The sequence below is a fragment of the Pongo abelii genome, chromosome 16 (assembly GCF_028885655.2).
Source record: "Pongo abelii isolate AG06213 chromosome 16, NHGRI_mPonAbe1-v2.0_pri, whole genome shotgun sequence".
Lineage (NCBI taxonomy): Eukaryota > Metazoa > Chordata > Mammalia > Primates > Hominidae > Pongo > Pongo abelii.
In genome coordinates, this window is record NC_072001.2 from 70,492,762 (window position 1) to 70,505,890 (window position 13,129).

The 13,129-nt window shown below is 35.8% G+C and overlaps 1 protein-coding gene across 25 annotated transcripts in view; it reads left to right on the forward strand.

Annotated features, from left to right (window-relative positions):
* Positions 1-13,129, forward strand: part of IQCH (IQ motif containing H) — a 247,385-nt gene that overhangs the window by 81,214 nt on the left and 153,042 nt on the right. For all 25 annotated transcript variants that reach the window (XR_008513644.1, XR_008513645.1, XR_008513646.2 and 22 more), the window contains one exon: positions 6,395-6,523. Coding sequence is in view for 20 of the 25 variants with exons in the window: in XM_002825584.3 (XP_002825630.2) it covers positions 6,395-6,523 (129 nt within the window). In the remaining 5 variants the exon portion in view is untranslated. Of the gene's footprint in view, positions 1-6,394; positions 6,524-13,129 lie in introns of those variants that run through there.

Consider the following 13,129-nt stretch of genomic DNA (forward strand, 5'->3'; position numbering starts at 1 on the left):
AAGCGAGTGACCAAATACTGAATGTCCTAAGTGTAACCATCTCTACTGTTCCCTGCTATTTAATTTAATTGACCAAAGTGTTAAAGAATGCCTAAGTGGATCCCTTTCCTATCTCAAATATAACTTAGTGAGTTATAGTAAGTCAAATATAACTTAGTGAGTCTTTAATTACTCCTTTTCTCACCTTCTATCTATTGTCTGGAATATTTAGGACCCAAAGCTGGTTCCCAAAGGTTCTTCTGCCACCTGGAAATTCAAAGTCCTCCAGCTTCTAGCTACTGCATCCTCTGTCTGCTGGTGGTAGATAACCTGAGATCATTATAAATCTCTGGATTTGTTAAGCTTCTCACAACTTTCCTAGTTATAAACCATTGTTCAGCAATCTTTGTGACATATGCTTTCTAGTTAGCTTATGTACTATTTACTTCCTGGGAATACTGAATAACACCAGCAGAGTATTCCCATTTCTTGCTTTAATACCATCTTATATTCTTCCTGAACCAAATTAGGATGAATGAAATAGTGACTGAATGAATGAATCGATATATCTATCTATCTATCTATCTATCTATCTGCTCTGCGTTAGCAATAGAGACAATAAAAAATTGCCACAAAATAAAGGTAAATCTACAATTTTGGCAACTTCATCCAGAAAAAAAATCACATTTTCATTTCTAAATTATCTTCATGAGAACACATGGCCTACTGTCATATTAGGGATTAATAAATTAATCGGCATATATTTATTGAGTACTTGCAATATGTCTGGTATTGTCCAAGATACTATGAATGTCAGGAAGCCACAAGCCACAGAAATATAAATACAGTGTCTATTTTTTTTAGGTGTTTCTAATGCCCTTAAATGTTGTTTAAGCCTCACCCCAGATCTACACAGGTCCAAAATGAGGTGAAAGACTAATAACATGCAGAAGAGAGAATCATTTTGAAAAATGAACTTCAAACTTTCCTACTTTTTCTTGAATACCTGGCTAAATCCAAAAAAGAAAGCTTTGCCCCACCCCTCCAAATGGTTAAGAATACAAGTTTTACATTACATAGACCAAATTTCAGTTTGGCTCTGTGACTTGAGGCAAATTGCTCTCTGATCTTAGAAGAAACTCTGAACTCTATGAACAAGGTGTGCTTGATCTGGCCCTCATCTACATCTCCATTTCTCATCTCACTCAGCTCTCTCTATACTTAGCCACCTAGGCCTTCTCTCTCATCTCTCATCTTTATCAGGCCAAGCACATTTGCAGATCAGGCCTTCACAAGTGCCTTTTCCTCTGCCAGTAAAGGTCACTTCCTCAAGCACCTGTCCTTTTCCTTCAGAGATTATCACAATTTATCATAATATATTTATTTTAAATCTATTTAATATCTTCTTTACCACTAGAGGCTCCATGAGGTCTTTTTGGTTCACCACTGCATCCCCAGCCCCCAGAATAGTTGTTGACACATAATAGGCACTTTATTAGTTAAATGAATGACAGAATGAATGAACTTCCAATTCTTAATCTATTCAACAGGAAAGTAAGAGTGGATTTAATAAAACATGGTGTTTTATTAAACATGGATGAGGATTTAATAAAACAATGGTGTTAAAAGATAACTTTCAAAAACAACTAAAATCATGACTCTCATACAAACATAAAATGAACACAGGTCAAAGATTTTTATTTAATTCATCAGTTAACAACCAGTTCAAAAGAAAATCCAAAGAATGGACACATTTGTAGATCAGGAATATTGAAGTAAATTTGCAAATAAATGCAAAATTGGATTTCCCATGAGGAGAATTCCCCTTCACCAGACAGAATTTATTTTCATGTCTATAGATAAGAATTATTTGCATTATGATCAGTTATTTACAAAGTAACCTCAATATCTACAGAGTTGTAAGTAGCCTAATCAAAGGCTAGGCTCAGATATTCACTGGAGACTTCAGGACTCTATTAAAAGGATATCCAGTGATCTCATTTGCTTGTTCTAAAACTTAAAAAAAAATTCGTACAGTCTTCTCCCCTTTTGACCAAAACAATCTCAAAAACCAAAAATTCACAGAATAAGGCTGGTCTCAGTAGGTTTGGCCTGATAATTTACATAGGTGGAGCAAGAATGTTCATTTACCATATAAGCCACCTTACATTTGCTTTGTTGGAAGTTTTTGTAGAGAATCTCAGCCTAAATAAAATCCCCTATTATTTGCTATCCCAAGACTAGGAAATCAAGCCCAAGAAACTCTGTTCATCAGATTTCAACTGCAGGACCTATAAATTTGGGTAAATTTCTCTCTTCTAGAAGTCCTCCAAATATCCTAAAGTTCTTAGGGCTGTAGCATGTGACCTTCCTTACCACCTATAAGGCTGAAAATCATGTAAGCCATATACCAGGCTAGTTTTTCTGGGAGGACTTTGTAAGCATTGGCTCTATAGCGCATCAACCTTGATTCTTTAAAAGTGACTCGTCGGCCGGGCACATTGGTTCACACCTGTAATCCCAGCACTTTGGGAGGCCAAGGCGAGCAGGTCACCTGAGGTGAGGAGTTCGAAACCAGCGTGGCCAACATGGCAAAACCTCATCTCTACTAAAAATACAAAAATTAGCCAGGTGTGATGGCGGGCACCTGTAATCCCAGCTACTCTGGAGGCTGAGGCACAAGAATTGCTTGAACCCGGGAGGCAGAGGTACAGTGAGCCAAGATCGTGACACTGCACTCCAGCCTGGGAAACAAGAGAGAGACTCCGTCTCAAAAAAAAAAAAGAAAAAAAAAAAAAAGTAACTTGTCATACCTGATTAAATAAACATTATTCTCAAATATAAAATTCTAGGCAAGGCCTTGGTTGAATAGTGATTTTTCTGGTTATGTCTTAGTACAAAGAGAGCAGCACTGAAACTATGTAAATTACTATATTGCCATGAAAAGTAGAGACTCAATCAGAGTTTCTGAATTTGGGAGGTCCAGGGAGCACATTCAAAGTATTACAAGTTTGATTTCTTTATTTTCTGGTAATTTTATGAATATTCAATTTATATAAGCACTTATTTATCTCTACAAGCCAATCAGAACAGAATTCCTTTATGATCTAATTTATTAATGCCATCTGGAGACAGGAAAACATTCTACACTCACAATGGGAGATAAGGAACTTCCTGAATTAGATACAAAGACATACAGATAGAGTGTATATCCTCAATTCTACCATTTCAGCCACAGATAGAGAATAAACACAGTGGCCAGGCGCAGCGGCTCATGCCTCTAATCCCAGCACTTTGGGAGGCTGCCAAGGTAGACGGATTGCTGGAGTCCGGGAGTTCGAGACCAGCCTGGGCAACATGGCAAAACCCCAACCCCGACAAAAAAATACAAAAATGAGCTGGGTATGGTGGTGAACCTGTAGTCCCAGCTACTCAGAAGGCTGAGGCGAGAGGATGGCTTGAGCCCTAGAGGCGGAAGTTGCAGTGAACTGAGATCATGCCACTATACTCTAGCCTGGGCTACAGAGTGTCTAAAAAAATAAAAATTAAAAAAAAAAGAAAGAAAGAAAGAAAAAGAAAGAGAGAGAAAATAAACACAGAAACACAAAAAAGCTTACCAGCCCAGATATCAAAGAGTTGTTCTCCTTCCTTGTGAACAAGAAATTCCTAATTTGAGCTCAAAATAGACAGATGGACAAAAACTAACAAACTGTATTCTCTGTAAGACATTAGATCATTTCCAGAGATCACCAAATTCCCAATCATGGCAGCTGCCAACAGGGAATAACTTGCCATCCATAAATGAACTAAAAAGAAAAACAAATTAATAGAGAGTAAAATTAAATTTAGAAAAACAAGAAACTTTAAATTAACCTGTGGGGGCCAAGAAAAATCATGCCTGGGCTTGGCTTCCTGTGAGATACATCATTTCTGATTATTTCAGGTGACCGTTTTGCTCATCTCAGTGGGAACTCCAAAACTGTTAAAGGATGATTTTTTTAAAAAATAAAGTTATGACTCTTATATAAATATAAAATGAACACATGTCAAAGATTTTATTAGCTTATTAATTAAGTGAGGGAACTAGTAAGATGTTACAGTAAATTCAAAGGACAATCCAAATAGACACATTTATAAATCGAGAATATTTAAATAAATTTGCAAATGGATGCAAAACTGGCTTTTCAGGGAGTGGTCCTTCCATGTGTAAGAATTTAAATTTGCACGTGTATAAACAATAATTAGTGACATTCTTATCAGATTTCTACAAATGAACCTTAATCTTTACAGAATTATAAAATGGACAATTAAAAACAAAGATGCAGAGTGGCTCACCTGGCACAGTGGCTCACACCTATAATCTCAGCACCTTGGGAGGCCAAGGCAGGAAGATTGCTTGAAACTGGGAGTTCAAGACTAGCCTGGACAATATAGCGAGACCTAGTCTCTACATTAAAAAAAAAAAAAAAAGCCAGACATGATGGTGCTATTCCAATAGTTTCAGCTACCAAGGATAAGGCAGGAGGATCACTTTAGCCCAGGCATTCAAGGGTGCAGTGAGCTATGATGGTGCCACTGCACTCCAACCTGATCAACAGAATGAGACCCTGTCTCTAAAAAAGCAAAACAAAACAAAGATGCATAGAGTCCTGTAGGACTATAGGTCAGATAATCTTCAGAGGTTCCAGCATTTCAATGAAAAGATACTCAGTAATCTCTTCTGCTTATTTGAAAGTCTTAACTTTTTCCTTCCAATAGTAGATGGGCACACATATGTGTTTGTCTGAAATTAGGATAATTGCTTCAACCAGAACTAAAGCAAGGGTTGAAATCGTGCTTATAGTCTTCAGAATTCTCAGAGAATGAAACTGACTCTTGAAATGAAAAATATATTAAATTATAAGGAGACCTGTTTTTCACATCTGCAAAACAGGCAGAGTTCTTGGAAATGAAATTTGATATTTATAGGTGGAAAATATTTGTGAGGACAAAGAATTAGTCTTAAAAGATTTTTAAAGTAGTTCAATCTAGTGTTATAAAAATTAAAACCTGAAGTACTAATTTCAAAAAGGTCCTAAAGTGTTATACTCTGGATCAGTAATTCTTAAGTGTTAAGAATACAAAAGATTAACCTGGAGTGCTTATTTAACATGTATGTTACTGAGCCCCAATTCTAGTGGTTCTCTAACTTCAGTGCACATGAATATCTCCTGGAGCCTTCAATAATGCAGAGTCCCAGGCCCTGTCCTCAGAAGTTTGGACAGGTCTGAGTTGGGGCCCAGGCATCTCCACTTTTAGTAACAAATTCTTCCCCTAAATGATTCTTCAGTAAGTAAACTGAAGATTTCTCTTTGGAATCATTGTTTTACAAGTGAACTATTTTTCAGCTCTCCAACCCTTCAGTGATCATTCTACTGAATTCCTATAACACTAGACTAACATTCTTAATAATAATATAGTATAGAGGTCATAAGGTAAATGGAAATAGCATTGGTCCCTCTTGGAAGGGACCAAGTTGTGTGCCAAATTCTTCAACTTAGGCCAACTTGAATACACAGTTTGTATTCTAGGATTTTGTTGAGAACCAGAGTTCTTTACTTACTTTCTATTATGTAAAAGAGCAACAAGAAACTGAAGCCCTACCACAAATTTATTGCAAGTAGTCCCCAAGTTTCTAGGTTTCTGGCTTCAACACAGTAGATCCACCTTAACAAAAGTTTTCCCTCTAACAGCAGGCTTAGGTCAATCATTCATTGACTTATCCATTTGTTTATTTATTTAATGATGTCTCTTATCCTTTAAAAGATTTGACACCAGCCGTGCTAACACAGTATGAATGCTAGGAATTGTAAATTAGTTACATTAATACTAACCGTTTTGCCCAGTTGTATTAAAATAACCTATCTGAGCATTAATATCTTCTGGTGATATGAGAAATGTCTAAAAATAACTCCTTATTTTATAAAGCATGACTGATTATACAACAGGGGCATGGTTTCAAGTACACAGATTTCCTTCTTTTGGAACAAAGGATCTCCTTAGTTATTAAGAATCTGTGCCTGATTTCTCTGAATTTTAAAAAGAGTAATAAAATTACCAATGACTGAAAATATCATAAGTATAAAGAAGTTTTAGTTTGCCTTGAAATTATATTTCCACCTTAAAATGAAATTACTTTAGTGCAATTTTATTTCATATTACTGCCATTGGAAATGACATTTTTCCTTGGGTTAGAATATTACATTTAAATGAATGTGTACTGTAGCTATTTTTTTATGCAAAGGATTAAGGCACTAGATGTACCCTCACAAATAAGATGATGAATGGAGTAAGTTACACTTGTGAAATTTATAGAGCTCAGACTTTGTGGAATTGCTTGGAATTAAACTCACATTTTATTAATGTTTCTTTTTAGGGATTTTAAGTATGATAGAACGAGGGCTGATTCCACCAACAGCAAGGATTACCTTTCAGAATCCACCCATTACACCCAGAGCAGCTCCTCTGCATAGTTTTGATGAAGCACGTAAGATTCCAACTGCAGGTAAGACACTCGTGCATCTCTGTTCAGTTGGGGACACGCAGAAATTATCTCTGCCCCAGATCTAGCCTTCTAGTAGCCAACTTTTGTCCTCAATAATAGGACAAGATGAAAGTTGTAATCATCCTGAGTTTCACTACATTCCCACAGTCAGCTATTTCTTCTATAATTCTGCTTACAATATATTTCAGTTTCACTTTGAGCACTATCAGTTTTCATTCTTTTGGTGTACTTTTAACCTCCTTAACCAACTCTTTCATTTGTACATTTTTTGTGAAAAAAAAATGATGTGGATTTATCACTGGGAGTCAAAGAGGCAATACTACTACATTCTTTAGTCTGTATGCAAACTGAAAAACAGATGCACAGTGACCAATGACTGACAGACTTTGAATGGAATGACTTGAATGGTCATTGACCTTGATATGCATCTGTCACTTATGTAGTGATTTGTGGAATAGAGTTCTAGCAGCAAATTTATATTTTATGCAATTACAATTTTATGGTAACTGGAATTTGAACTATGTTGGGGTACTGATGTTATTTAACTAAACTGTAATAACTAGAATTTGTGCATACTGGAACAGTGCAAAGTGAAGGCTATGTTTACATTAAGTGTGAATGTTCTAAATACACCAATTAAAAAACAGAGATTGTCAGACTGGATAAATAAGCAAGACCCAACTGTATGTGGTCTCTAAGAATTGCAATTTAAATGTCAAGACAGATAGGTTAAAATAGGAGTATGGTGAGAAGTGACAAATCTTTCTATAGAAGAATTCCAAATAATGTATTTATTTTTATTTATTTGTTTTTGAGATGGAGTTTCACTCTTGTTGCCCAGGCTAGAGTGCAATGGCGCAATCTCGGCTCACTGTGCAACCTCTGCCTCCTGGATTCAAGCGATTCTCCTGCCTCAGCCTCCCAAGTACCTGTGATTACAGGCACCCATCACCATGCCTGATTAATTTTTTGTATTTTTAGTAGAGACGAGGTTTCACCGTGTTGGCCAGGCTGATCTCAAACTCCTGACCTCAGGTGATCCACCCGCCTCGGCCTACCAAAGTGCTGGGATTACAGCCGTGAGCCAGCGCGCCCAGCCCCAAATAATTTAAACAGTTACCTCCTCCTCCAGGAAATGGAGCTTATTTATCCACCCCTCCCCTCTCTTTGAATGTGAGTTGGATTTAGTGATTCACATCCAAATAACAGAGTACGGAAAGAAGAAAAACAGAAAATTTGCAGTGGAGAAACCTGCAAACCCTGCCTTAACCAAATGACCAAGGATAATATCATTAGTCATAATTCATGTTGATATCATGTGCCCCCTAATATGATATGATGAGGAAGGACTTCACCTTTATGTTATTCTGCCCCAACAACCTATACCTACAGAAAAACTATGAGAAAAACATCAGACAAACCCAAATTTCAGACATTCTACAAAATACCTGACCATACTCCTCAATACTGTCATGGTCATGAAAACAGGGAAAGACTGACAAACTGTCACAGACCAGAGGAGCCTAAGGAGACATGATGACTAAATACAATGAGATATCCTGGAAAAGATCCTGGAACAGTAAGAAGACATGAGTGTAAAAACTAGTAAAATCTGAATGAAGTCTTGAGTTTAGTTAATAATAATGTATCGATGATGGTTTCTTGCTTTTGACAAATGGACCACGGTAATGGAATATGTTAACATTAAGGGAAACTGAATGAAGGTATACAGGACCGTTCTAGATTATCTTTGCAACTTTTCTGTATCTAAAATTATTCCAAAATAAAAAGTTTATGTATTTTTAATTCAAAAATAAATTATAGGACTAGACACAAATTAAATGTAAATTAAAAATTAATAAAAAGGAGAAAGATGGAAAAAGATACCATACAAACAATAATGAAAAGAAAGCTGGATTGGCTCTATTACTATCAGATGAAGACACATTAACAGGAATAAAGAGGTACATTAATGATAAAAGGATCAATCCAGCAAGAAGACATACATTCCTAAATGTGTATTTACTTAAAAACAGAAATATAAAATACATGAAGCAAAAATTAATAAAACAGAAATAATAAATCCAGAGTTATATCTCACAATAATCAATAGAACTAGTAACCCCCCCCCCCACAAAAAAATACTATAGAACAGTGGTCCCCAACCTTTTTGACACCAGGGACCAGTTTTCTGGGAAATAATTTTTCCACAGACAAGAAGTGGGGAGGAATAGTTTCAGGATGGAACTGTTCCACCTCAGATAATCAGGCATTCGATTCTCATAAGGAGCATGCAACCTAGATCCCTCTTATGTGCAGTTCACAATAGGGTTCTTGCTCCTATGAAAATCTAATGCTGCTGCTGATCTGACAAGAGGCATGAACTCAGATGGTAATGCTTGCTCACCTGCCACTCGCCTCCTGTTGTGTAGCTCAATTCCTAATGGGCCACAGTACCCAGTCTGTGGCCTGTGGTTTAGGGACCCCTGCTATAGAAGACTATAATAGAACAGTATTATAGGCCATGTAGACCATTATAGAGCATTAAAACACAACAGAACATGCATTTACTTCAAATGCACATGGAACATTCACCAAAATAGACCATATTCTGGACCATAAAACAAATATTAACAAATTTAAAATAGTTAAAATCTTACACATTATGTTCTCTGACCTTAACAGAATTAAACTAAAAAGTAGAAAATCCCCCAAATGCAAAAACACACTTCTAAATAACCCATTGATCAAAGAGGAAGTCACAAGGATATTAAAAAAGTATTTTGAATTAAATGGGAATGACCACACAACATATTGAAATTTGTAAGATGCAGCTAAAGTAGTGCTTAAGAAAAATTTTTAGCATTAAATACTTTTATTGGAAAAGAAGAAATATCTCAGATTAATGATCTAAGCTCCCACTCTAAAAAACCAGAAAAAGAAAAGCAAATTATACCCAAGCGAGCAGTGGATGGAAATAATAGAGACAAAAGTAGAAGTCAGTAAAATGGAAAATAGAAAAAAAAAAAAAGGAATTCAGTGAAACCAAACTGTGTTTCATGGAACATTTTTATAAAATTGGTAAGCCTCTACCCAGACTAACCAAGATTAAAAGAGAGAAGGCGCAAATGACCAAATCAGGAACAAAAGAGGAGACATCATTACAGATCCTATAGACATTTAAAAGATGATAAGAGAACATTATAAACAACTTTATGCCTATAATGTTGACAGCTTATATTGATGGACAAATTCTTTGAAAGATAGATACTACCTAAGCTCACTCCAGAAGAAATAGATAACCTGATTAGTCCTATATTTATTAAAGAAATTGACTTAGTACTTAAAAACATTGTAAGAAAAAAAATGATACCATATGGCATCACTGGTGAATTCTACCAAACAATTAAGAAAGAAATATTACCAATGTTGCAGAAATTCTTCCTAAAAAATAGAATAGAAAGAAACACTTCCCAGATAATTTTATGACGCTATCATCACCCTGACACCACAACCAAAGACTTTAGAAAAAACTACAGCCCAGTATTCTTTATGAAAATAGATACAAAAGTCCTTCACAAAATATAGCAAATTGAATCTAGCACTCTATATATATATAGATATGTATTTATATATAGACATATAGATATTTTTATATATTTTTATATATCTATATATTTATATATAGCTATATATGTTTATATATATAGAGAGAGATTATGTATTTTATATATATTACATCATGACCATGTGGGGTTTATCCTAGGAAAGCAAGGCTGTTTCAACATTTAAATATCAATCATTGTAAGTCATCATATGAATAGACTGAAGAAGAAAAACTATATAACCATCTCAATTTAAAAAAAATCAACATCCATTTATATCAAAAACTCTAAGAAAATTAAGAATACAAGGGAACTTCCTCAAACGGATAAAAGATGTCTACAACTAATATCACAATAGTGTTTGAACGAATGCTTTTCACCTAAGATCAGGAACAAGACATGGTTGTGCACTCTCACCACTTCTATTCAACATTGTACTGAAGTTCCTAGCCAATGCAGTGAGGTAAGAAAAAGAAACAAAAGACATGCAGATTGGAAAGGAAGAAATAAAACTCTCTTTGCAAACAGCACAATTACTGCATAGAAACTCGCAAGCCATCACACACGCACACACACACACACACACACACAAGCTACTAGAACTAACAAGGAAGTTCAGCAAGGTTTGAGGACACAAGATTAGCATACAAAAATAAATTGAATTTCAATTTGTTAGAAATGAACAATTGGAAATTGAATATTAAAAAAATACCATTAACATAACACCAAAAATTAAATACTTAGGTATAAAGCTAACAAATATTTGCAAACATATGGATGCTGGACGCTATAAAACACTAATGAAAAAAATTAAAAGAAGACCTAAATAAATTAGAAAGATTAGCCATGTTCATAGATTAGAAGACTCAATATTTTTATAATTAATTTTCCCCAAATTGATCTATAAATTCAATGCAGTCCCAGTCAGGATCTCAGTAAGATTTTTTGTAGATATTGAAAAGCTGATTCTAAAGTTTGTGGAAAGGGCAAGGAGCTACAATAGCTAGTACAATTTTGAAAAAGGAAAACAGCATTGGAGGACTCTTGTTATCTGAGTTAATATAAAGCTACAGTAATCAGGACCGTGTGGTATTGGCAAAAGGATAAACAGAGATCAATGGAACAGAATAAAGAGTACAGAAATAGAACCACACATACTTGGTCAATTCATTTTTGACAAAGATGCAAAGGCAATTCAATGGAGAAGGCATAATTTTTTCAACAAATTGTGCTGGAAGAACTGGACATTTATATAAAAGGGAAAAAAAGAACCTTAACCCATTCCTTGCACCATGTACAAAAATTAACCCAAAATGGTTTATAAAATTAAATATACAGCCTAAACTATAAAACTTTTGGAAGACAACGAAGGGGAAAATTTTTTGTGTTCTTGAGTTAGGCAAAGATTTCTTACATACCATACCAAAGGCAAAATCCATAAAATGAAAAAATGGATACATTGGACTTCATCAAAATTAAACACTTATACTCTTTGAAACACGGTGTTAAGAAAATGAAAAGAAAAGCTATAGATTGGCCAGGCACAGTGGCTCATGCCTGTAATCACACCATTTTGGGAGGCCAAGTTGGGTGGATCACTTGAGGTCAGGAGTTTGAGACCAACCTGGCCAACATGGTGAAACCCCATCTCTACTAAAAATACAAAAATTAGCCAGGCGTGGTGGTGGGTGCCTATAATCCCAGCTACTCGGGAGGCTGAGGCTTGAATCCAGGAGGCAGAGGTTGCAGTGAGCTGAGATTGCACCATTGGTCCAGCCTGGGCAACAAGAGCAAGACTCCATCTCAAAAAAAAAAAAAAAAAAAAAAGAAAGAAAAGCTATAGATTGAGAGTTAATATTTTAAAACAATAACTGATCATGTATTTTTATCTAGAACATATAAAGATCTCTTAAAACTCAGTAATAAGAAACAAACAACCCAATAACATAACAGACAAAAGATATGAACAGACACTTTACCAAAGGAGATATATGGATAGTAAATAGATACATGAAAGCATGCTTAACATCATTAGTCATTAGGGAAATGCAAATTAAAACCACAGTGGAATACCATTACATGAGGATATGGAACAATTGCAACTCTCATTCCTTGCTGGTAGGGATGCAAAATGCTACAAACACTTTGGAGAACAGTTTGGCAGTTATTTATAAAGTTAAACATGCATTTACTGTATGACCCAGCAATCTCACTCCTAGTTATCTATTTACCCAAGAGAAATGAAAACATATTTACACAAAAACCTGTATATGAATGTTTGTAATATATGAATGTTGCTTTATTCATAATCACCAAAAACTGGAAACCACTCAGATGTCTCTCAGCTGAATTGAGGTACATCTATACAATGGAGTACAGCTTGCTCTAAAAAGGAACTAATTGCTGATACATGCAACAATACGGATGAATCCCAAATGCATTATGCGAAGTGAAAGAAGCCAAACTCAGCAGGCTACACACTATATGATTCTATTTACATGACATTTTTAGAAAATGAAACAATGAAGACAGAAAACACATCAAGAGTTGCCTGGGGATGGAGAGAGTAGTTGACTGTAAAGGGGCATGCAGGAATTTTGGCAGGTAATGGAATTGTTTTTGGTTTTGTTTTTTTGTTTTTTTGAGAATGGAGTCTCGCTCTGTTGCCCAGGTTGGAGTGCAGTGGCGCGATCTCGGTTCACTACAACCTCCGCCTCCCAGGTTCAAGCAATTCTCCTGCCTCAGCCTCCCGAGTAGCTGGGACTACAGGCGCCCGCAACCACACCCAGCCAATTTTTCGTATTTTCAGTAGAGATGGGGTTTCGCCATGGTGGCCAGGGTGGTCTCAATCTACTGATCTCGTGATCCACTCGCCCAGGCCTCCCACAGTGCTGGGATTACAGGTGTGAGCCACCGTGCCTAGCCTGGAATTGTTTTATATCTTGATTGTGGTGATGGTTATATGACTTACACGTTTGCCAAAACTCATAAAACTATACAC